This window comes from Idiotropiscis lumnitzeri, chromosome 10, assembly GCF_059441095.1.
Source record: "Idiotropiscis lumnitzeri isolate Australia: NSW breed Sydney's pygmy pipehorse chromosome 10, RoL_Ilum_1.0, whole genome shotgun sequence".
Classification (NCBI taxonomy): Eukaryota; Metazoa; Chordata; class Actinopteri; order Syngnathiformes; family Syngnathidae; genus Idiotropiscis; species Idiotropiscis lumnitzeri.
This window is the reverse complement of record NC_142400.1, coordinates 34,980-60,016: the sequence shown is the minus strand read 5'-3', so window position 1 is coordinate 60,016 and position 25,037 is coordinate 34,980. Positions and strand designations below refer to the sequence as shown.

Genomic DNA, 25,037 nt, shown 5'->3' with positions numbered 1-25,037 from the left:
ACAGCAGAGGGCGCTGTAGGAAAAAATGGCAGGCCCCAGGGGGGGATGAAAATTGAAGCGCTTGATTCTTATTATGATTATAACCATCACTCCATAACGCTGGTAGAGATTAATCCTGTTCTCAGGAAAGGCGGAAAGACCAAAGTTGTGTGGAAAAATTGTGTGTTAGCATCCAAAAGGCACAGCTCTTTGTGCATTGGCCGTGTTGCAGCAATTCGATCAAACGACCTCTTTACTTCCAGCAGGGGTCTTCAATTTTGTTCCTTGGGGGCTGCTGTCCTGCCTATTTTCCATTTTTCTGTCCTTGATTCAACACATCCCATTCAAATGATCAGATAATCAGCAAGGGCTGCAGGAGCTGGATGACGACCTTGATCATTTGAATCAAGTGATTTGCAGCGGACAGTGACTCAAAAATGCAGCACATTGGCCCTCGAGGGACACGATTGGAGACCTCAGTTTATGACTGGCGGGGTCGCTATCTATCGGATATCAGCAGATCAAAATCGGGAAACGGTTTAGATTTGTGGGGGCCTCCGTACCTGCAAATCAATAAATATTTGTCAGATTCATAGCAAAAAAAAAACTACGCGTCATCATAAACGGTACAATCGAGCACGTCCGTTGGTCGTGTGATGGCGGTATGCGCACTTGAATGAAATGACTGCACCCTGTACAAGTCCACCTGCGACCAACTGGAGTCACATTCAGAGGAGTTAATGTCGTGTTAACGTAAAGAAAATAAAATGAAAATAATTGAAAAGTAATAGCTGACATCACGGCGTGTTTTCAACGTTTGAACCGCCGCTGCGGATGCGCAGATGGTGCGCAGGGGTAGCGCTCTTAAAGGTTGCAACGAGGTGGGACCAGTCCATTGACACACTCCGAGAGGAGAGTCACCCAACATAGCTCATCTTTTTTATGCAATTTCACAATTGAAACGAAATGAAGAACACTATTTACAAAACAAATATTTCGTTTTATACCAGAATGTTGAATTTTGGTTATAATATACCACTAAGGGAGTGTAATGTTTTGAAATACAATACACTATTCCATCCATGGTGAGCAGTGGTACGTGCCGTCAGCGTGAAACTTCACTTCCTGAAACGGATTTGAGGAGACGATAACAGGATTTGTATAAAATCTTTATCTATATCTATCTATATATAAATATATAGATAAATATATCTATATGTATATATATATATATATATAGATAGATATGTGTGTCCTTGTGTGTGCAGGTTGATTCTAACATATAATCTGCGGCACAATTATTTTTCCAAGTCAGATTTGAACAAGTCTCATTTTCTTTTTAAGAGGAAAAAAGGCAGACAAGCTAGCCGTTAAGGCTACTTAGTCCTGCGAGTCGTGTTAGCTTTTTCCTCGCTGTGTGTTTGTTGGTTTTGTGTCGGTGAAACAGAAAGTACTCGCTTCATCCGTAAACGCGGATCGAGGCCAAGCCATGAGCGCCAACGAGCGGAACCCGGCCGCCACACCCACCGCCTGTGAGGACACCCAAGGAGACGAACGATGGATGTCCATGGTGTGTTTGTCTTCGTCATTAACGTCATTTCATGTGCGTCAACATTTCATGGGAGCACATGGTGGTCAATTCACGTGCTTTTTAATTCAACAACACGAGACACACCATTAGGTACACTTGCAAAATCAATAGCGAACATCCACTCGTAATTGACGCAGTGCAAAGGGGAAAAAAGTTGACTAAGCCGAATGAGTCAACCAAGGGGAAAAAAACAGATTGACGCAAATGCCTTCGCCGGCAACATGTGACGGTATCCACACATTTGCAGTCTTCATAGGACTGCATTTAACAGTATTGAACTACTTCCGACAGTTTTACAGTCTATCAGCACCATCTACTGGTAGAAAGTGCAGATTCACCCGATTGCTTGTTTTTTTTTCTCTCCCATGGAATGATTGATAAGATTATCGATTCTAAATGATTTCGATAGTGAAAGTCCTGAATTGAAGCCTCCCTAAGAGGATGATAATTGCCACACTGTGATGTTACAGGGTGGCGGGAAAGCATTGCTTTTGAGAAAAAAATAAATGGAACTTCTCGCATCACTTCAACACAGTTCCAGAGGCAAAGCAATACTTGTTTTTACTTATATGCTGGGAGAAAAGAAAACCGCAAGAAGAAAGTGCGCTAACAACTTGCGTTGTACTGCACAACCAAATGCTTTTCTCAGCTGCTGTAAAGTTCCTTTCCTGTTCTGCGGGTATCGTCACACTTTTCCTTCTCTGATGTGATGACATCACATGGGCTGCCACTTGCATAGCGCTTGCTTCACATCTACCGACTGATGACATCATCGGGAGCAACTGGGGGCTGCTTCAGTATCTTAATCACATAACACAAATAAAAACCTCCATCCTGCCACTTTGTGTACTGAAAGTTCTTCTGCGTGTGTGCAGCACAACCGCTTCCTGTCCGACAGCAAAGACAAAGAACCAGACGTCCTCTTTGTTGGCGACTTTCTGGTGCAGCTCATGCATCAGTTTGGCGTAAGAAATGATCCATTATGTCTATTTTTCCCCAAATGTACACTCATGTCCAAGCTTGATTTGTTTTGTAGGTGTGGCGGCAACTCTTCTCCCCACTCCATGCCCTGAATTTCGGGGTGGGCAGTGACGCCACGCAGCACGTACTCTGGAGATTGACCAACGGTGAACTGGACCACATCAACCCAAAGGTATTTTGTAAATTTCATCCATTTTCTGCATGGTAACACCGCAGCGTCATCGTCTGGTCAGATCGTCGTGTTGTGGGTGGGGACTCAAAATCACGGACACACCGCCGAGCAGATCTGCGGAGGCATCCTGGAAATTGTCCAAGTGGTCAAGAACAAGTTGCCACACGCTCACACGCTCGTACTGGTAAGTGCTCGTCACGCCTTTGTCCTGCTGTACTTCACGCCAAGTGAGTAAGTCAAACTTAATAATGAGGCTGATGATGAGGACAATAAAAAACAAGCTTTTTAATTTTGAAGTCGCCCTTTGACTGTTTTTGTATAATATTGGAAAGAAACTGTTGTGTTTTGGGGGTTTCTTAATTACTGCCAATATAATATCAGTTACAAACATTGTTTGTTTTTTGTTGAAATTATACGTATTGGCCACTAGCCTGATTTTATTAATAATTTACTGTGTATTGTATGTATTACAAAAGTATTTTTAGTCAAAAAATTTCCATCGCTTTATTCAAAAATTTCAAACTGACTGTTCAGAAAATGCTCAACGCAATTAATATGACTTAGTTGCTGGTTTAGTCCGTAACATGTCAGAAAATAAACAATGTTGATCTTTGTTTTTCCAAAGTAAAACGAAAAGTTTTTATGGCCACACCATCCTCTGTTTTACTTGCTATCATATCAGAACGTAACCATTTTTAAAGGAGTATCACAAAAGCCTTTTGTTTTACCCACTATGGCATTTGTAAGATACAGTATAAAGCCATTGTTGAGAAAAAAAAAAGTGTGATTGTTGGTGTGAAACATACTTGCGAAGAGCCGTCCGTCTTCTATCCAGGGACTCCTTCCGAGAGGTAAATCCCCGAATCCGCTGCGGGAACGCAACGCCGACGTCAACCGGTTGGTGCGGGAAGCCGTCAGCGGCCTTCCTCACGCCTCCTTCCTTAATGTGGACCCGGGCTTCGTGCACTCCAACGGCAGCATCTCGCACCAGGATATGTACGACTACCTTCACCTCAGCCCGCAGGCCTACCAGGCGGTGTGCAAGCCGCTGCACGCTCATCTCAAGTCCATGCTAGACAGGTCGGCTGACAACTGAGAAACATGCGCAAGCACACACACACACACACACACACACGCACATTTACAACTCGCACCGGTCCTTCACACTCTGCTAGCTTAGCAAGAAGGATGAAAAGAATGGATGGCAACGCTCACATGGTTTTCAATCACTGTTACAGGTAATGGGAGCAAAACACTTAATGAAATAAAAGACGACTTGTCCCGCTTCAGTCCCTCATGCTTCCGTTTTCGTCCTATGACGTCATCATTCCCCTTACACACTTTTTGCTTCAGCTATTGTCTTTCAAATCAACTGATGAGAGGCTGTTGTGTGGCCCCGCTTAAATTTGGCCCTTGGGAACGTTCCACTGCTTCCATTTCCAAGCAGCGTAAGATGAGAAAATAAATGGAAAAAAAACCCAGCGGCATTCTTTTTGTGTGTTTTTTGTTCTTTTGGTAAGTGGTTCACGTGGTTTACACGGTAAGTCTGATGGCGTGTCTCACGCTTGCTGTGCAACTTGACAGCCGTCTTCAGCTAAATGACCTTTCACTTGGTGTTTCCTTCACTTTCTCGACGTTATCCGAACAATTGCTGCATGCTGCACATGCATCTGCCCTCCTATGCCCGACCTCTGACAATGTACTGGCCGGCCTCCTGGTATCGCTCTTGCGGCTTATGCTGCATGCTACGTGAGCAACTGGTGAAAAGGCCTCATAACTCCTTGACTTGGCCGTTGTACTTTGTTACCTTGCAAAACTCTTTGGTCGCTTTGACGGGACGCTCCAGGGTCATTGTCCATCTGCACTGTGAAGCGCTGGCTGTCCAAAGAGTTCTGAAGCATTTGCCTGAGATAGGCTGATTGGCCGCAACATTTGCAAATTGTTCCTACTGCTTTTGTCAGCAGTCACATCATCAATAAATGCAAGCGACGCAGTTCCATTAGCAGCCATGCACGCCCTCCTGCCCGTGGAACAGCTGAGCAGCCAATTGTGCCACGACTTTGAAGGTGGGAAGCACAAACTGCGGGACAAGATTTTGATTTGGGATGGAAATATCCGCAATTTAAAGCTGCACGGAGGGCTGGGCGATATAACCTCAAATCAATATCACGATAAATTGAGCAATTTTACCTCGATAACGATAAATGCGCGATAAATTCCCCCCCGCGGACCAGAATCAAAATGAATGCAGGAAATGCATGTTAACTGCTTTTTAAATTGACCAACTGGTACCCATTAGTTTCAATGAAAAATAAAAGTACAAAAATCATTTGTATAAACATTCCAAATAGCTTGCTTTGCATGACTCGAACAATGTCACAAAGAACAGGAGAAAAGGGTTACCTTTTTCTGCAAATGGCTTGCTCCAAGGTACTGTAATGTCATGTGCAAAGGCCAAGATTTGTGTAAAGGTCATCTTGTAGACAATATAAATAATGCCATGTGCAAAGGAGCTAGTGTGGTCTGTAAACAAAATGCTAAATAAAATGAAATGTGCATCATCAGGGAAATGTGCCGTCTCGAGTACTCTGGTGCGCAGTCGCCACTTGTCGTCCATGAACTGCACAGTCAGGCTTAAACAGGGATCCATGTTGCGACTCGACCACAAGTCGGATGTGGATGCAAAATGCTTGACATGTCTGAGCTCCCGTCCCGATGTTGTCCATATTGGAAGTGCGGTTTGCGAAAAATATTTTTGTACCTCTTGTCGGCTACTTTCATGAGGCGTTTAAATCCTGTCCGCTCCATTGTAACAAGAGGAGCTCTATCTTTAGCTATGTGCTCGGCTATCGCGTCCACCTCTGAGACGTTCTCTCGTATGGTGTCGCCTCCGTTATGGGCTGTTGTCACTTGTCGAACCTTGCTTCTAACTTTGAACTTTTTGCACAAGCTCCAAGTCAACAGCATGGTTGTGTTGTGGATGGTGAAAAAGAAAAGGTTGGACGCGCTGTTTCGGGTGCTTACGACGCACGTTGTAGTTCGTGTTCTTTTGCTCAAACGTCGTCTACAGGGAACGCAAAACATTTCCAAACGATAGAATTTTTTTTCGGGACAAGCGCAACAGGAACAACTTTAACGAACGTTACTCCATCTTCAGCCGCTTCTTGATTTGAATCGCCAGCCACGACCACGTCAGTTGATTTTTTTAGTTCTGATGGGTGGAATCACGTGACTACACGCGCCGTAGCCGTCTTAAAGGGGCATGAACATAGCCGCAGACAGAAAAGAATTTTTCTTTTCTTTCTTTTTTTTTAAACACCGAATTTACCAACATGGGCAAAATGATGTCGGTTATTGTAATAATTTTCGGTGACGGTAATTTTCGGTTTATCGCCCAGCCTTAGCTGCACGTCATCGCATCTTGCTTGTTTCATTTCCAATCCACTGTGGTGGTGTTTGGCGCCATCATGCCCGCCTTCGGCTGCCCTCCAATTGCTGGTGTCGACGTGTCTTCTTTCTCTTCTTCTTGTCTGTCCTCACCTCGTTCGTGTTTTGAATGTTGTCATGGAGACGCAGCATTACGCTTTCTCCACACTGCATAAGAACAGAAGGCACTAAGATGTCATCAAGTCGCTTAATGCCGGAAAAACTAACACGGCAACATGGCACAATCGCCAAGCAGTCTTCCAGGGTTTATTGATTTTGAAATAAATACTTCAAATCAGGCATCATAAAGATTTGATCTCACGTGACACAGAAGCTTGAAAGTGCAAGAGTTGATTGTGATCAAGTGAAATAATAGAAAGGAAGAAAATAAAAGTGTGATCCAGTGCAAGTGACAGCAATAGCCAGAAGAGGCTGCCGTTCAAAAGTCAAAATGAAAAAGCTCAGATTGTTACAAATGTCAAGCAAACAACCACAAATGACACGTGTGTTTGCCAACTCCAAAATTGCAAATGATTCAGTGGATGAGAACCGCGTGGACGAACATGAAAAAAAAACTCATGATCACGAGGACGTTTGGGGATGGGTTCGGGATCGCAGAAGCGGAACCTGAAAGAGAAGAGAAAGAAGCCCAATTGATGTGACTTTGTCATTTTCTGGCGCAATCGAAGGTGACGGCGACTCACCAAATAGGCTGAGCGACTTGGTGTGCGACATGGTGATGTTGGTGACGGCGTTGGTCGCCTTGCACGTGTAGTTGGACTCCAGCAGTGCGATTTGGATGATGCTGCCGACGCCGATGACTGATGACGGCACATCATTTAGGAACCACTGGTACTCGCTTTGCGGCCGCGAATCGGCGACGCACGAGATGGAAATGGTGAAGTCTTCTTTCGACAAGTCGGGACCCAAGATCGTCACGCTGACAGGGCCGTCTGCAAGTGGATGAATAGGTCAAAAAAAAAAAAGAGGCCACAATGCCATTTTGGCTGAAAATGCAACTTTTTGGTCAGCATAGTAGTGACGTTACTCAGCCACAAGGTGGCGTCTATAACAATTTGTCAAAAACATTCATCTAGCAACGATCACGCTTGTGCCCTCAATATTGCGATTGAATAAGTGATTACCGGCCGGATGTCCATTTTTGCGTCGGGGCGGTGACACTTTTTCAAAAAAGGTTAAATTAACAAAAACCGGAGGTGGAATTTAATCCGGTCCACGAATGGGCCCTCGTGCGTGTGATGAACCTACTTGCAAAATGGGCAAACGACAAAAATGGCATCCAAACGCGTCTTTAGCGCCGCTAGCAACTAGTTATGTATGAAGAGACGTGCGTTCAAGCGTGCCTGGATTTCCTTAATCTGACATCACGTAATTTGCGCCTCCCACCTGCTACTGGAACATACCATTACAAAGGGAGGGGGGGCAATACCACAATCCCTGAAACACCAACTGTGCGTACTTGCATCGGGCCCGTTCGTGGAGAAGAAGAAGAAAGAGACGAATAAGAAGGAGACGCATTTGAATGGTAAATTAGCCAGTTAACAATCTTTACAAAAACCTCTGCGATTAGCATCTCTCCCGTGGTGGTGTCATGCATGGACCCTTTTTTTTTTTTTGACAATTTTTATGATTAGAAGGCCAGAGGGTCGAGGCCGGATGGCCAGCCAGATCGCAGCCGGAGGGCGGAGGAGTGACCGGTAAAAGAGGGTCAAGTGGTGATGACACACTTTTGAGATATTGTCGTTTTGTTGGACCAATAAAATGTGAACGTGACCCAAGGCGAATTGAAAAAAAAATGGAATCGAGCCCGTCAGCAAAACAAATCAAATATTGGTCACACATGGGCAAAGAAAATGCAATTTTGTTTCGTACTCACAGTTGACCAGGAGCTGGAACTGAGAGCTTTTGTGAGGACCGAGCAGATTGTTGGCGACACACTCGTATGTGCCGTCGTCATAACGCATCAACGGGGCAAAGTGAAGCCGGTTGTCTTCCGTGTAGTATCGGGAGTGATTGGTCGCAACGAGCACGCCGTTCTTCTTCCACTGGATGGACGTGTACGGCCCGTCCACCACACAGGTGAGTGTCCAGTTGGCGCCATCGATGGGAATCGAGTTGTTTTCCACCATCACTGACTCGATGGCCTCTGAAGATGACAACAAAGAAAGATTGACCAAATAATGCAAGTTGTTAACAAATCCAGATTTCAACAGTCAACTTGAAATATGCTGATCCCAAAATTGTTTAGCAGTTCAGAGTATCTTACATTCCCCTAAAATAAATGATTTGATATGATTTCATTTTTATTTATTTTTTCCATTGACATTTTTAAAATTTATTATATTTTATTTTGTGTATGTGCACGTGTGGTGAAAACTGCCGAACTTCCAATTACAGCCCGGGTTAAATGTTGGCACTCGAGATGGACCACATCAACAACATTTCCATCGCTGCCGCTAATGACTGCCGCCGTGGTTCTGTTTCTATATGACTTGTTTAAAGTACATTGAAATTTTAGTTTTGTCACAAGTCAGTGGTTGCAGGTCTTATACCGTAAAAAAATGTTTATAAATATTTGGCTCGAGTGTAAAATGAAACATTTTTAGTTAACGAACTATTTCTGACAAGGTGATCGTTCTAGTCTTCTGTACAGTACGGTTTTGAAATTTGTAATTTACAGAAGCAGTTAAATCAGTCCAATTCGAAGTGGCAAAAAAAAAAAAAGAAAAGAAAAACAAAACATTGAAGGCAAGTCTTGCTCTCCTTATTTCCTTCACTCGTGTATTTCCTGTTGAGTGTGTAGTTGAAGAGCAGAAACATTTTAAGGGCAGTGAGGAAAAGGAGCATTTTTGCAAAGTGGCAGGCAATTTGTTCATTATTTCAAAAAGGAAGCCGCTTGTCCAGTTGGCAATCAGCTTTGCCGTTCTGCTGCTTAGTTTTGCGTTTTGCTGCCGTGCTCTGACCGCACGCAATCATAAAAGCTTAAATGTCTCCTAAATTTGGCTCGCCCACCTGTCAAATACACGCGGTTCCAGTTTGGTAGCCAATGGCGAAAGTCTGTCGTGCAAGTTCTTTTGAAGGACAGGAAGAAATGGCCAAATTCTGAGCTAATTGGAAATGAGCAATTGGTGTCAAGGAAGTATGCTGACGTAATGCACGTCAACTGATGTCATTCTACACAAAAAGAAAACATTTGTTGTGGATTCTTACCAAGAACCTGGAGCGTCAGGACTGCGCTGCTATTCTTTCCTGACACGGGATTGCGGGCCGCGCACGTGTATTGTCCGCTCATGTTTAGAGTCAAAGGAGGCGTGACAAACACGGAGCTGTTGCCGACCAGGCTCATGTTGTGCCACCAGCTCAAGTGGCTGTCGGGCAGCGACACCGCTGAGCAGCTCAAGTTAACCGACTGGCCCTCCACGGCCATCGACGGACCGTCAACCAGCGGCGTCTCCGGTCCGACTGCAAGTGGAAAACACAAAGTTGATTTGCTGCCCTGGCAAAAGAAATCCAAACAACCCCCTTTGCAAGTGTCAAACTAAAGAACATAGATAAAAGCATAAACATGCTCACAATGCAAAATGTGCAACGAATGGGCTCGGTGTTGCAGCACATGGAGACGCATGGAACAATTCTCCCGGGCATGTAATTCACATCCACATAGATGATGTGGTAAGTTTTAGAAAACTAAATCGACGTCACACTCACAGTTTACAAGAAGCATGTGAGGCGGGCTTGGAATGTGTTGAGCCGGATTCATAGCGGAGCAATGGTACTGTCCGCTATCATTTCGGTGCAGCCCGTTGATCGTGACGCTGCGGTTATCCGCGGACGTGACGATCCTGGCGTCCGTCATCAGGGGCAGTCCGTTCTTCCGCCAGAACACTTGGTAAGCAGGGCCGGATATGTTGCACGTCATCATGTAGGAGGATCCTTCCACGGGGGGATGCGCGGGCACCTCGACGTAAACGTGTGTGATTTTCGCTGAAAGAAATCAACGCAAAGGTTGTTTACTGATTCTTTTCACCGGCGGAAATATCAAAAGGGGATTTGTCGTCTAAAGTGTGTCGGGATTGTCAAATCCACGGAGTGAATGTCAAATGCAATGTTAAAATAAATAAATAAATAAATAAATAAAAAAAAGCAGCAGTTCAACCAGAGCTGTGCGGTTCGCGTTTCATTGATGTTTTATCTGCAAATAATTATTTTGCCATCAAAAATTCTTTTGCATTCTTGTTTTTGTTGTTTTCTGATTTAGGGTGTAGCAGAAGCAACAACAAAACATTTTCCTGGCCTGTTTCTTTTTCCACAAAGCTCGTTTTTTCCACTCTTTTGGTCAGAAAGCCTTTCTGTTTGGGCTGAAAACAAGCCAAGAAATAGTCAAGTAGAGATAGCGGGAAAACACGTTGATAGAAATATTTGTAATTTGTTTTTTGCGAGTTCTTGGTCTCACCAAGTACGCTCAGCATGGCGTCGGCGGAACTGTTGTCGCCGGTGATGGTGTTGCTTGCCGTGCAAGTGTACGTGCCGCTCATGTTCGTGCTGAGAGCACTCGTTATGTACACGGAGGTGTTGGCCACAGGGGTGCCGTTGAAGAACCACGTGAAGCGGCTCGGGGGGTACGACGAGGCATCACAGCGGAGCGTGACGGCGCTTCCTTCCAGCGTCACACTCGGGAACGTGACCTTTGGCACCCCGGGTCCATCTGAAACAGAAATATTTGATGGCCGTCTGCCACCGTACGGCACGGCGTGGAAAGACAACAAAAGATAGCTCACAGATGACATTGAGGCTGTAATTTTCACTGGCGATGCCGCTGAGAGGGTTGGATGCGTCGCACGTGTAATTCCCGTTGTGGGCCATGGTGACAGGATCAAAGGTGAGGGTGGCGTTGTTCAAGGAGAGGCTCACGTTGCCGTCGGGGGACAGCGGGGCTCCGTCGTGCCACCAGGTGACGGACTCCACGCTACCGGCGGTCTCGCAGGTGAGGCTGAACATGCGGTTGAGGATCGGATGCGCAGCGGCCGACGTTACGGAGGCCGCGCTCACCGGAGCTGCGGACATTAGCAAATGTTGTTGTCACTAATGAACTGACAAACGGGTGTCAAAGGTCACCGCGCCAACCGAACTTACCCAAAACGGCGAGCATGTGATACGCCGTGCTGTTTTTCCCGGTGACGTTGTTGAAAGCCGTGCAGGTGTAAAAGCCGCTCATGTTGAAGCCCAACGGTGCCGTCAGGTACTCGGCGGCGTTTGCCACCTCACTTTGGTTAAAGAGCCAGCTGTACGTGCTCGGGGGATGGGAGCTGCTGGAACAATTGAGGAGCACCTGCTGTCCAGTCAGTGCCAAGGAAGGTGCCAAGATCACCGGAGTGTTTGGGCCATCTTCAAAAACAAGCGTCAAACACCGACATTACTTTGGAGTGCTACCAAAAGAGGCTTGTGCTGACCTCACGCCAGTCTCCGGAAAAGCGGAATTCCCTTTTGACCTTCACTTTAATGTCTGTCTTTTCAATTTCAACGAAAGGAAAACACAAGTTCTAGTGTTCGGTCCCGGTGGCCCTTCTACTTTCAAACCGGTTGACCTCGCCCCCCCCAGCTTCCGAAAGTCTCTAACTTGGCTTTCAAACTGGACAGTGATTTGAAATGAGATGGGCAAATCAGTGCTGTTGTTCGATCCGGCTTCTTTCATCTTGGGCAGAAAACTAAATCAATTTGAGGAGGGTTTCAACTCTCTCTTTCGCTCAGGTCATACAAAAAGTCATTTGAGATGTGATTTGGATTGAATTTTTTGGTAAAAACTGTTTTCACTTACAGTAGACTTGCAGGGCGTACGCACTGCTGGTCATGTTGCTGACGGCGTTGAAAGCCTGACACTTATACCGGCCAGCATCGGCGGGTTGGGCCGGGTTCAGCGTCAGCGTGCGGTTGTCCGCATCAAAGATTGTGCCGTTGTCTGCGGTCACCAGGTTGTCGTTCTTCATCCACCGGATGAGTTCGGTCTCTCCGCTCACGTGACACGTGAGGCTGAACGGCTCCTTGGCCACCGCCGCTCCACCGCTGTGGTTCACCATCACGGCTGTAATCGGTGCTGTGGGACAGCGTCTCGATTATCGGAAAGCGTTGTTGCAAAAACATTCAGATGTTGTTAGTTTCGAGCTCAAATGCTTTGAGATTGACGTCTTTGTCCTTCGCGTGCATTTGCAAACCAGTTGCGCTTGGAAACCCGCATGAAACCAGCAAGTCTGTTTGGGATACAACCAAATGGAGATGTGTTGTGCTGTGCGGGCAAACTGCATCAACAATCAACAACAATCCCGCCACCTACTTTCTACCTCGAGCCCTGTCGAGTCACGTTACATGCCGGTCAATGAGAGGGCAAGCAGCCAACGCACCGTTTGTCCTGCCGCCTGTTTTCAAAAGTTTATCCTGTACTGACTCGTGAATGGCGGGTACTGGAGTCTATCCCAGATGACGGTGGGAAAAAGGCAAACGACATACTGGATTGGTCGCCAGTCAATCGCAGGGCACAAGACAAACAACCTTTGTACTTCTCATGTTGAAGGTCAGAATCCATCGCAGCTGACTGTGGCCGAAAGGCAAACGACGCGTGCGCCTCGGTTGCTATCGGAAGGAAAATATTGACAGAAAAGCAGGCAAGCATTTTGTTTGTCCTGTGCAAGGTCACAGGCGAGCTCTGGCGCACATTGTCTAGTTTCACTCGCTTGTTCTGCTCAAAGTCATGAAAAAAAATGGAATAGATTCCAACGAACTGTGTGTCAGGCAGATCATCAGTCAATCAATGAAAAGCGATTCTTTTCCAACTGTTTATCTTGTTCCGGCTCACCCAGAACCAGACGACCCAACCCAACAGAACAGCCCAGCTTACCCATGATCCTGATGCTTGCGCTTGCACTGCTGAACCTGGATGTGACCGAGTTGTGCAGGAGACACCGGTAGTCCCCCGAATGACTCTCCGCGACCATCGCGAGCTGAAGTTGTGCTCCGGTGTGGTTGAGGTTCATCCCGTCCCGCGTCCACCGGATGGTCGCGGGGGGCTCGGACTCGGCCGAGCACGACAGGGTGATGTTTGAGCCCATGATGTGGGTGTGCATCGGCGGTGCGACGGACACGGCGGCAGCTGTGGGTCCGTCTAAAAAAAACAGAGGAATGGTCCTTGGGAAAAATAATGGACAGAAGCTGCTGAGCTTCTAGTACATCAAACCATCTTTAATGGAAATACAAAAAGTCCTGTCGTAAAGGTGCAGGTGAGTTTGTCGTTCAACATCCGGCCTTTTTCAATTAAAAGCAAATGTCGACGTGCGTTGTTTTGCAACTCACAGCTGATGTTGAACTGTGCAGACGAACTGATTCCCCAACTGATGCCGTTTGTCACGTTACACTTGAACGGGCCGCCGTCGTAGCGCGTCACTTTGGCGAGGGTAAGAAGCGAGCCATCGTCATTGAGGTGGACGTCTCCGCCGGGCATCACCTCGGCCGTGTCGTTGAGCCACGTGAAGGACAGGGAAGTGCCTGAGAGCACGGCACAGGTGAGCGTCACCGTGTCGTTGAACTCCACCAGGTCGGTGTTGTTCGTGGTCAAGGTCACGCCCGAGATGGGCTCTGTGCACAAACAGGAGGCAACACGGATGGGATGTTTTCAAACCAGTGCTGGCAACAGTAGATACTTCAAATGAATATCATGTCCAAGTGGAGTCGGCTCCTGAAGTAAAAGTAAAACATTTCAGACACAAACATACAATAATATTTTTAGGTAACTTGGCACTCCCTCCACCCCGACCTCCGGCCGCGATCTCTGTACCGTTCCGGTAAAAATTGCCGGCCCCTGCCTGCTTCTGACTCTGTGTTGTTGAAAATGACATTTTCAAAGTGTCCATCCATCATCTGTTCCGCTTCTCCTCGCGAGGGTCGCGAGCGTGCTGGAGCCGATCCCAACCGTCTTCGGGCAGTAGGCGGGGCACACCCTGAACCGCTTGCCAGCCAATCGCAGGCCACACAAAGACAAACACTCACAATCACAATCACAACTTGGGGCAAATTGAAGCGTTCCATAAACCTAAAACAGTATGCTTGTTTTTGGAATGTGAGAGGAAACCGGAGTACCCGGAGAAAAGCCACACAGGAACGGGGAGAACATGCAAACGCTACACGGGAAGGGAAGGCCGCAGCCTGAATCAAATCCACGGCCTCTACACTTTGAGGCCATCGTGCTAACCGTGCCGCTAAAGAAATTGGGCTGCTCTAGACATCATTCGGAAAACTTTGATCAGAGAAGGGGACATGAACTAAGACGTAGAGAAAAAAAAAAATTATTTGAAGAAAACTTAATATTGAAAATGATCCCAAAACGATCGCAAAACGGCTGACTTGAATCTGACTTCTCTCAAACTAAACTACCGGAGGACCCCCACCTCAGCTGGATTGGTCGCCAGTCAATCACAAAGCACTGAGAGACGGACATCCATCCGTCATCCATCCATCCATTTTCTGCCTCATGTCCTGTTCAGGGTCAAGAGACCTCGTCATCCATCTCTTAATTTTCAACCACTTCTTCTGTTCTGGGTCGTGGAGAAGCTGGTGCGGAAAAGGCCGCGGATTTAGCCATCATTTTCTAGTGTTGGTCGTGTTTCATGTTTCGAGCCCAATCAGATCTCAGCTAACAAAAGAATGACTTGAGGGCATGCGTGTGAACGTATTCGTTTTCAACTGGCTTCTCACCTTGGACCGACAGCACCAACTGGGAAGCGGAGGAACCCACGTCCTGGAGCGTGTACGTCCCGGAATCGGCCAACCCGAGCGACATCACCGTCAACGCTGACGTGTTGGAATTGAACAGCACTCTCTCTGTCCAGTTGGCGGCCGTGACCGCCCCGCCGGGGAATATGATGACCACCAGGTTGTTGTTGAAAAGCCACGCGCCCGTGCTGACTCGGTTCTGGCTGAAAAGGGTGACATTCTTCCCCACGGCTATCGGGTTCTCCGAGGCGTAGATGCTCTGACCGCCTGCGCCATCTGCAAACGGACAAACGTCGCCGCTTCATGTCATCCCATTTCAAGAGATTGGACGAGTCTTACCTGTTGAGCAGCATAACAGCAATATGATGATGAGACGCGAGAACGGCGGCTCCATTCTGCCTCTGCCTTCCTTTGGGCCTTCTCAACTCAACTAATTCAAACGACACCCTGGTGAGCAATCGTGCTCGATGGCAAATATTTGCCGTGCACAACTTTTCTGTTGATGCAAATGCTCAGCACCGCCGCCACAAAGCCACCACGCCCTGTTTTGCCCTCAAGAGTGTCCATTTACAGTAAACCTCCCTTCATGTCCGGCAACTTTCCATTCAACGTTAACGTCGAACATGAGGACCTTTGGGCTCCAGCAGCATTCCTTCGCATGGCGAACAAACACGGGAAATTTGAAATTTCACGCAATCACAAAATAAATATGTTTTGCCAATATTGCACATTTGAATGTTTAACTAAACAAATAGGCAGCGTTGTCATTCAAATGTTTTTTTTTCCCATTTTTGGATTTATTGGTTCAGTGACGGGGAAGAAGTTTCCAATCAGCGCCAATTAAAATTTTAGGAAGTCCAATAGAATATGTATGGGGAAAAAAAAGTCAAAATATTTTCAGCCGTGTCTGATTTGTTCTGTGAGCAATTCTTAAACCAAAACACTTGCATCTGTATAAATGCAGTTAATCTGTTGCAAAAAATAAAATTATTTTTCAAATTAAAACATTTTTTATTTACTTTATAAAACATATCGCCGCCTTTTTTATTGTTACTTTGTGTTTTTCTTTTTTCCAGCCGCAATTGTTATGAAATGCGTAACACAAATGAAGTTGTATTGTATTTTCTTATAGAATGAAATGAAAAATACTTTCCAAACGACTGCTCCAATCGTAGTCGTCTTTAACCTGTAGGTAAAGAAAATATGCCCATGAGCATTTTTATATTGTCAGTTTGTGATGCTGCACCGTTTGTGTTCACATAGTCTGCTTACTGCTGCTTACTGCGTTAAGCAAGCTAAAGCCGCGACAGTGTGGTGACTTTTCAATACCCAAAAGTTCCTTTTTTCTTCTCTTGACTTTGACACTAAGCAGAACGAAGCCTCCCTTTAAATGGATTTTTTTACTCTCTGCTGCTTCTGTTGAGTTCACTGCCCCTATACGACGCTCGTATGTTGAGTGATTGCTTGCAAGTCAACCGATTTCAAAACTTGTCAGGTGGGTCCCTCTTATCTCAAGACGCCAGCGTCGTAGCAGGAGTTGAGGTTGTAGCGCACCATCCATCCTCTGATTTTTGTTTGAGCTCAAGCAACATTGAATAAACAACGAATTTGTTGTGTCACGAACCGTTTGAGCTCCGCCAATTTCAGTTAGGCAAACAAAAAAAGGGAAACAATGTTGCTATACCGTCAACATTTTGGTGTTTGACAAAGGTGCAATTTCGTGGAACCAGTTGACGAGGGGTTCATAAAATTCAAATTTGTTTGTGCTAAGTTCAGTGGTGAGGAATTGTTTCTCTATCAGGGCCCAAAAATGTTCATTTGGGGCACTGAGGATTCCTTCCAGATTCCAAAATCATGCACGCTCGGTTCATCGAAGACCCGAAATCTGTCACGTGTCAGCAGGAGTGTGCAAACGTGACTTTGGATTGGCCGGAGACCAAATTAGAGGAAGACAAATTGCGGCCGTGGAGCGTAAACTGGATTTGAAATCCAGATTCACAAAGCCACAAATAAGCGCAAGCCACCTTTCTATACACATTCATATATTGTTTATGAATTGCCTTTTATTTGCGTCAAAGACAATCAGTGGAATTAATAGAAATCATTTTGCATTAAAGTTAGCGTGATTCCAAATAATGGAAGCCGCATACATCGGGCTTCTTCCGCTTGCTGGCATTTGAAACTGAAACGAAACAGCTTTGTGTTTACACTTGATCCACCCTCCCCTGTTTGCCGCCAAGCACTTGCTGTACCCTTTCAATAGAGAAATATTTGATTATTGTGAGCATGTTACATCACATGAAAGCAAACATGAGGAGACAATGGGCAAACATTTGCATGCAGCTAACTGAAAAATACATTGTTGATTTGCAGTATATCAGGAGTGACCACATTTTTTTTACATGTATTTTATGAACTCACTAAAAGACGCGGAACCGATAATGGCTGGATGGTTGAAGCTTTCCGTACAAAGTGAAAGGGCAAATAGATGTTGCGAGTATTAAGTCCCTTCTTCCAGGACAGCACCACATGTTGCATTTGGGAACAGACAAGCAGTCATTGTTTGAATATTAGCCACCATGCTGCTCATTTCGTTGCACAGTACTGTCGTGTCTTGCCCGGCCACCCGACACCCTGGGAGAAAGTCACTTTCAAGTTCCCAAGCTGTCAAACCGTATTTGGCGGCCAATGAGAACAGGACTGTACGCTCACGAGAACATTGGTGTCGGAACGTCTCGTCACAAATTACAGACCAATATCTCTGCTGCCACGGTTCTCAGAAAGCCGAGGAAAACTTTTTTCACACAAGCAAGACAACTTCATTGAAAAAGCACAATCGTTCTAGCGACAACCAGTATGAGTACAGACAAAACCAGTAATAGAAATATTGCCACTCGAACAGAAAAAAAGAAAAAAAAAAAAAAAAATTACCGTTGGGATTTTCATAGACCTGACAAAAAACCTTTGCCACTTGCACACAAATAAAAAATATTCAAAGTAAACCAGCTAAAGCTATTGGTATCCTTTCGAAAAGCAAAGCTCTCCTACAAAAGGAATCATTCTACACGTTGCACTGCGTGCTGACAAAATTAGGCGGAGGACCCAAATGAAGGGAAGCCAGGTAGAGAGTGGTTTTAACCAAAAGTCTTTCCTTTCCAAAAGAAAGCGAAAAGGGCAACAAGAAACTTGGAATCAACAAAAATATCAAAGTAACCAAACAAACACTAGAAAAGGAGCGACAAGTGCTGATCGCAAACAGGGAACTAAATCCAAACCAATTAACAAGACAATGGGGAACACCTGGACAAGTCACAAAGGCTCAGAGGGAGCTGATTGGTTGCCACTAGCGAGTGGACGACAAGCACAGGTGGACACAATCCACTTCAACGATAGACACGCCAAACACAAGGAAAAACCTCAAAGCAAAAACAACAAACACCGTTCATCGTTCCTGACATGCCTGACCTGTTGCGGGGACAAAACTAATCAAAAAACTCCAAAAAGAGCCTTACAAATGATCAAGCCTTCAAGTTATCTAGAACCAACCAATCCTTTTTTTTTTTAATCAAATAATGTGTGTGCGTGTGTGTGTGTAAACACACATTTAATTATCATGTGAATCTGATCTATAAGTATCATAAGTATTATAAGTAGAAGTGTGTGATCCTTCTTTGTGTAACAATTTGATCTGTGAACAAGGATCGGACTAGACAAGTATTGGACATCTTCCTACACAAACGAGACATCAAACGGATCATTTTCTTTCTTCCCGTATTTATTTTTTATCTTGGAACGTTTTTCTGTTCAATCAATCAATCAGATTGTGTCCGTAAAGCTTTGATCCTAAAACCAATCCATGGTTCCATTTTGAAGTTTCCGACATCACACGTTGGACAGGAGGAATCCGAGCCACGACGTCACGGGAAGGAATGCGTGCGGCTTCAATGATGACGTCAGCGAATCTGGACACACAAGGCAGACGTCACTCGCAGCACGTGTCCTCTCTCTCATGCTACTACTAAGACGACTTCTACTTTTCATGCCATTTCTACTTCAAATAATAATAATAATAATATTGCCTTTATTAGTCCCACAATGGGGAGATTCGAACCCAGGCCTCCTGGGGAGACTGGGTCCTGAACGCGGCGCCTTAGACCACTCGGCCATCCTGGCAGCCAAATACGACTGTTGGCGCTGCTACCTTGACAACTTTATCACTGTCCTGCTACCACTAGCACTACGATTGCTCCAATTCATACGACAACTACTACTACAACTACGAATACGACATATAATGATGCTAATAATTCAGTCGTACTTCATCTACTACCACTGCTACCACAAATTTACTCTTACTACTTCTGACTGGAAAAATACTACAACTGTATCACTCTTGTATAAAGTACTTCTACTGGACTTTTACCTCAATACGATTTTACTAGTGTTGTAACAACAATTACTAGCACTTAGTAGCGCAAACACCGCATCGTATTACTGTATTACATTTTGCAGCTTTTTTTTTCAACAATACCATTGAAATCAATTATTTGTTGTGGTCATATTTTTGTAATTTTGTTGTTGATTTTTGCAACAAAGAAGTCATATTTTATATGACGCACAAAGAATGAAAGTCCATCAACACACGCTGAAAGCTCATGTCGCTCCAAATAGAGCGTAACGACACAAGACAAGTCGGACGGGAGCTGATGCCGTTATGCTTGGCGACAGAAAGTCTCACGTGAGGGAAAAGGGCAACGCAAGCCAAAACACACACACGCACGCACCCCCCCCCCACACGCACGCACGCACACCCACACACACGCACACACACACAAGCTATAATGGGGGGAAAAAACTTGTTCTGCTTCCTGCTCTGAATCACTTCAAGTTCTTATGTCAATATTCTTTTGTCATTATAGCAACAGAAAGCTGTTGCTGTGACGAGGCTTGACACGTTAAATGTTCGGGGATACTGTTGACACGTCTACTTTATTTGAAACATCCTGGATCAAATGCACCAATCAGCTCCTTGCCAGAGAAAAACACCTTGTGCCAAAAGGATTGAAAAACTCAAGAGTTGGAGAGAAATTGCAATTCAGTTCTTGAATCGTGACTTGAGATAGAAGTTAAAATTGTTGCCTGACCACGCCTGTAACGCAAAAACTCATATCTCAAATCATCTTTCACCTTTGAAATGAGTCATGATGTCATTAATCCGTTCCAGTTTATCTTAAAAAACTATATATATTTTTTTTTAATAATGAAATTGCACGATATTATATTCTGCTTGATAGAACCTGACAATGATGACCTGATTGCATAAAATGTAAACAATTGCAAACTATTTGCTCATTTATTTTTTTGCGGTTGTGCTGCTTCTTCTGGTATCGACAATATCGACAAAGGAATACAGGAAAACGCCGCTCCATCGGCGTCTCGCTGATTGTTTATCTCCAGTTATAGCTCAGTTGGGTTCAGTTCATTTTAAGCGTAATTCCACTGCTGACCACTAGATGGCGACACATTGGAATGAAGAGTGAGAACAGGAAGTATTTCAAGTTCAGTCCAATTTTTTTCTGAAGAGAAACAGCTTTTTGGAAACTCTCAATTCTCTCCCATCCTGCGTTTTACACCTACAGAGAGCAAAGTGCAGGATCATTTTAGACATGATTAAAGATTTACTGTTTAGTTTTAGAAAAAAGGGGGGGGTTTCTTTAAACACATATAGGAATTAGTACTCTGTTACAGTGGTTGTACAAAACTTTGGTATTTGCTCTCAGTATATTCAATGTTTTTAAATGTGTTTGTGGTACTTTAAAGTGTGTTTAAAGATCTTAAAAAAGTGCCATATATGGTTGGGGAGTATTTAAACAGGGTCGCAGATTTCACTTATTGCGCGGGTGGTCTGGAACGAGAACCTTGTGATGGTGGGGAGATGACTGTAGACAGCACCTCAATATGAAGCAGTCATAGAAGATTAATCCCTGTGAGTCTTTTTAGTTTGTTTTTCTTTTGTCTGTTGCCTAAACGGGTTGTTACAAAGCAACCGCTGATGCTAGTTAGCCTGTCTATGGTGTTTTGTATTGTATGTTAGCATTAAGCCAGCGGACTTCATTTCCCAATTGGTTATATGCTATGCTGCTTTTTGTGAAGTGAGCTGCATTTAGTGCCACCATACAGTGCTTGTGTCTCAAATTTTAGCTTGCAAGTCAAAGAGAAAAAAAAACAGCCAAACGACTGCTCGTATCTCGAAAATCACTTGTATCTCGACGCATCTTTTATAATTGATTATTTTTAGAACGTTCAACAATGACAAATCTCCGGCTTCATGAAAAGCATGAAATATCTCACCCAGAACCGTAACGGTGGCGTTGGCCCTAAGCGGGGGATCGATGCTCTGCACGGAGTACACCCCCGAGTCTGCCAGGGTGAGTGACCCGAGAGTTAGAGCGGCTGTGCGCAAGTCCACCGTTGCCCTGCCGCTGTGGCTGGGGAAAACCGCCTGCTGGTCCCCGAGCCAGGTGAGGATGAGAGTGTCGCCCACCAGCCAGCTGCCGCCCCTCAGATTGGCGGACGTCCAGAGCGACAGCGTCAGGGTATCCCCGGTAGCACCTGCACGCGGTGCGACAACACGATTGCTGGAAGGGAGTGCAGGAAAAGAACAAGGGTGCCGAATGTGAAGCACTTTACAATCCGCATTTGAGCGCCACCTTGCATTGAAAGTTTTCTCTCCATTTTGAGGCGTCCGACCACGACCTGGCTTCTAACGCTAACCCAGTTTTTATACGCCCACCCTCATCTCATCAAGCATGCTGGTTCTTATCTGCAGCTGGCTTCTGTGTTCCATCTTTGTTTTTCCATCTTGGGCGAAGTTCTCCACTTGACAAATGATGACAAGGTATGTTTAGCAACACTGAAGGAGGTGTTGCTGTTTACTCAGGGTCCTTTTTCTGTGCCGTATGAATCAAGATGTACGATCCTGACTGTCATTGTTCAAACACTTGGCCATTGCCAGCCGTGATATCGATAGATGACGCTTACGTATCGATTTTGCGTCACACCATGCAGGAAGCCATACGTGGCAATATCGATACTTTGTCCAACCCCTAGATGCAAAAATTTCCTTAAATGTGCCTACTTGGCCATCAGAAAATATCAATCTATGACACTTGCGTATGGATACTGTATTGAAGTAGAAAACAATATACGTTGCAATATTGATATTTTGTCCAAACCTAGTTGCAAATTTGTCCTAAAATTTCTATAAACGTGGACATTGGACAGCCAGACTACTTGGATTGTATTGCACACACACACCAAAAAAAAGGATGCATTGCCATACTGATATTTTGTCCAATGCTGAAATGCAAATTCCTCAATAAATGTGCGCAATTGTAACTGTCTAAATCTAAACATGAGGCTTTTGTAGTACAGAAAAGTGCGTACTTGAACATTGGACCACAAACATAATATCAATACCCGACACTTGCCTATCAAATCAGGACTGTAGGTGTGATGGAATAAGTATCAGCGCGCGTGTGTGTTCATGCAATCTTTGGAGCTATCGATTTACCTTTCAGATCATCTTGCCAAAGAGTGAGAAAAAGAACGATATGTTGCTTTGTCTTGTCATTTTTCTCTGCCTCTTGTGTGGTAAAATACAATAACAAAAGGTGGCAACCGTTTTTGGTGGTTATGATGAAACAATGTCTTGCATACGAGGCTTTCTAAAATAAAACATTTATTTTTGAAACATTTTTCGTGGATGTTTTTTTATATTAGCTGGTCAGGAAAGGCAACATTCAACAATGCCGTGTGATTTTTGGGGGGTGGGATGGGGGCGCATTCTTGTCAAACAGCACAATCAAGTGGGACACAAATACATAAAGTGCTTTGTTAACTATAAGATGATCAATCCTGGCTTGGGCTAAAAAGAATATCCTCCATGTCCTCACATTTGAGTTCTGTATTGAAAATGACGCATTAGGAAGAATAAAATTTTGAAAAAGCTAACTCAACAGTTTTGGGCCCAAATAAGCTGAAGTGGTGAAGTCAGTTGATTTGATTATGATTATATCAAACTAACTTGATTATTGTCTAGCTTTTATATCGGAGAGGCTGAAATAATCTTTGGGAAAACACAGCAAGATATGAGGAGCTTAATGATGTGTCAGAACACACCTTTGTCTCCCTCCCCTGTTTGCTTTGTGTGATTCACAAATTTTCAATTTAAAAAAAAAAGAAAAGAAAAAAAAGGTGACGGATATTCAGTGACATTTCTAGACAATGGCTCCACTTTAGTTACAAGTGAATCAGTAACACGAGTTGGTCAAAGGTTGTCACTGAGTCAAACAAAGCGTTCACAACGCTAAATCCACATTAGCACTTTATCGCTTACATGCAATCATCGGTCATGTTAAGCGTTCTCTGAACATGCAGTAAAACCTCGGAGGCAGCGTTGAAAGAAGAGTTTTGTTTTGGATGAGTCGTTTTAAGCAATGTGCTGAAATCTTCATATCTTGTCACATCATTATTAACACCGCTAATCCTGTACAGCACGGGAGTCAAAGTCGAGTCCTGGAGGGCCGCTTTCCTGCATGCTTTAATAATAATAATAATAATAATATTCCCTTTATTAGTCCGACAATGGGGAAATTCGAGATTCGAACCCAGGCCTCCTGGGGAGACTGGGTCCTGAACGCGGCGCCTTAGACCACTCGGCCATCCTGGCAGCCAGCCTTTGCATGCCACCCAGCTGCAACACACCTGATTCAATGATCCAGATTCTTATCAGGCTTCTTCAGAGCCAGCTGATCAGCGGACCATTTGCTGCAGCCGGGAGAGATGGGAAGCATGCAGGGAAGCGGCCCTCCAGGAATGGAGTTTCACACCTACGCTGTACAGAGTCGCCGGTGTCAGTACTAGAAGTGTTCGAGGTCCTTCGGTGGCTTGCGCGCCTGCTGATGACGTCACACTTTATTCACGTATTTCTCAACTATATTTCTTTGCCGCTTTTTTTTTTTTTTTTTTTTCCCCCAGCTGTTCTATTTGCATATTTTGATTCGCTTAATAAAAAAATAAGATGAAAAAAACACCATTACTGTGCCATTGGCGCAGCAGCTCCTATGTCACTCCCGCTTATTCCCCCTCAGCCGCTGCTGCAACAGTGGTGGAATGTAAAAAGAAAAAACAGCGGTGGAACGTTTACGTTTCTCCTGCCGGACTTGCAACAATGACGTGGTTCACTCGGGCTGCAAGATCGAATGAATATAATGTTGTATTTGGTGTGAAATATTTCTTAATAAAACATTTCTATGTTTTCCCTGTGACTCTTAACCAGTCTGATTCCAAAAAGCAACGGAACATTTCTTTTTTATCTCCAATATCGATTTTGAGCAAAGCATGGCGTCAGAGGTTGATGATCATTCCAAGAATTTCAAGTCTTGCTGCTTTAATTTGGATTTCTACTGCGTTGCTTGTCTCTGCAATGCATATGTTAAATATCAGACACATATAGCTATAAGTCTCACGAACAATGTTCACTGTTATATCTTCAAAGGAATGATGGTGAACAGCTGCAAAAGAATAAGTGTTGAAGTGAAACAATTTGTCATGGAGGATCAACATTGTGGAGGCTCAGGATAGTCATGTGCAGTTGTCACCAACACAAACAAAAAGCTGATTGCACGCCGCGGTGCAATCTCGCCTATTTTTAAAACCATCGTGCATGATGATGCAACAGTTGATCACTCACTGCAACTTGGACTGACTTTGTGGAGGCAACCGTGACGCCTGAACGGATGTCCATCTTATTTAGCTATTTCTGCCTTTTAACACACTGGACCGAAACAAGTCACTCAAAGTTGGCTTTGTTGCGCTTTGGGGTGAAATTTCAGAATAATAATAATAACAATCTAAAGCTAATTTTCTTTGTAAGTTGTGCATAAAGACTGGTTGTGTGTATGATGCTAACATTATGCTAACACTAACCCCAGAAAGCGTTGTTCAGTTTGAAACCATCAAAAAAATTAGCATGGTGACCATTTTAGTTTTAAAGTTACCATGTGCTGTTTTGCTATTGGAGAAAATGAAAGTTTGAACACTGCAATT

General features: G+C 44.6%; 3 protein-coding genes across 3 annotated transcripts; 1 reads left to right on the top strand and 2 right to left on the bottom strand.

The window, feature by feature from the left end:
* The first annotated feature begins 1,058 nt into the window (after positions 1 to 1,058).
* On the top strand, positions 1,059 to 4,204 carry pafah1b3 (platelet-activating factor acetylhydrolase, isoform Ib, gamma subunit). The gene is made up of 5 exons (XM_088307789.1): positions 1,059 to 1,549; positions 2,446 to 2,535; positions 2,607 to 2,723; positions 2,785 to 2,907; positions 3,559 to 4,204. The coding sequence occupies exons 1-5, from the start codon at positions 1,469 to 1,471 to the stop codon at positions 3,817 to 3,819; spliced, it is 672 nt and encodes a 223-aa protein (XP_088163915.1). The 5' UTR covers positions 1,059 to 1,468; the 3' UTR covers positions 3,820 to 4,204.
* Positions 4,205 to 6,402: 2,198 nt separating this feature from the next.
* LOC148328389 (hemicentin-1-like) lies at positions 6,403 to 15,493 on the bottom strand. The gene is made up of 13 exons (XM_088306907.1): positions 15,267 to 15,493; positions 14,910 to 15,203; positions 13,512 to 13,793; positions 13,060 to 13,323; positions 11,986 to 12,261; positions 11,304 to 11,555; positions 10,949 to 11,224; positions 10,624 to 10,875; positions 9,879 to 10,154; positions 9,381 to 9,632; positions 8,047 to 8,316; positions 6,854 to 7,102; positions 6,403 to 6,776 (listed from the first exon to the last, which is right to left on the bottom strand). The coding sequence occupies exons 1-13, from the start codon at positions 15,319 to 15,321 to the stop codon at positions 6,685 to 6,687; spliced, it is 3,090 nt and encodes a 1,029-aa protein (XP_088163033.1). The 5' UTR covers positions 15,322 to 15,493; the 3' UTR covers positions 6,403 to 6,684.
* Positions 15,494 to 18,726: 3,233 nt separating this feature from the next.
* LOC148328388 (uncharacterized) lies at positions 18,727 to 21,799 on the bottom strand. The gene is made up of 3 exons (XM_088306908.1): positions 21,638 to 21,799; positions 21,279 to 21,539; positions 18,727 to 18,889 (listed from the first exon to the last, which is right to left on the bottom strand). Exons 1-3 carry the CDS (start codon positions 21,660 to 21,662, stop codon positions 18,810 to 18,812), a joined length of 366 nt encoding a protein of 121 aa, XP_088163034.1. The 5' UTR covers positions 21,663 to 21,799; the 3' UTR covers positions 18,727 to 18,809.
* Between the last annotated feature and the right edge of the window lie 3,238 nt (positions 21,800 to 25,037).

Excerpts from the sequence above, each read along its gene's own strand:
- pafah1b3 (XM_088307789.1), top strand. The coding sequence starts at position 1,469 with ATGAGCGCCAACGAGCGGAACCCGGCCGCCACACCCACCGCCTGTGAG. Across the intron at positions 1,550-2,445 it reads ACGAACGATGGATGTCCATG|CACAACCGCTTCCTGTCCGA; the intron begins GTGTGTTTGTCT and ends GCGTGTGTGCAG. Across the intron at positions 2,908-3,558 it reads ACGCTCACACGCTCGTACTG|GGACTCCTTCCGAGAGGTAA; the intron begins GTAAGTGCTCGT and ends TCTTCTATCCAG.
- LOC148328389 (XM_088306907.1), bottom strand. The coding sequence starts at position 15,321 with ATGGAGCCGCCGTTCTCGCGTCTCATCATCATATTGCTGTTATGCTGC. Across the intron at positions 15,204-15,266 it reads GCTGTTATGCTGCTCAACAG|ATGGCGCAGGCGGTCAGAGC; the intron begins GTAAGACTCGTC and ends GTCCGTTTGCAG. Across the intron at positions 8,317-9,380 it reads CCTGACGCTCCAGGTTCTTG|AGGCCATCGAGTCAGTGATG; the intron begins GTAAGAATCCAC and ends TGTCATCTTCAG.
- LOC148328388 (XM_088306908.1), bottom strand. The coding sequence starts at position 21,662 with ATGGAGAGAAAACTTTCAATGCAAG. Across the intron at positions 21,540-21,637 it reads GAGAAAACTTTCAATGCAAG|GTGCTACCGGGGATACCCTG; the intron begins GTGGCGCTCAAA and ends CACCGCGTGCAG. Across the intron at positions 18,890-21,278 it reads CGCCACCGTTACGGTTCTGG|ATTCGCTGACGTCATCATTG; the intron begins GTGAGATATTTC and ends TTGTGTGTCCAG.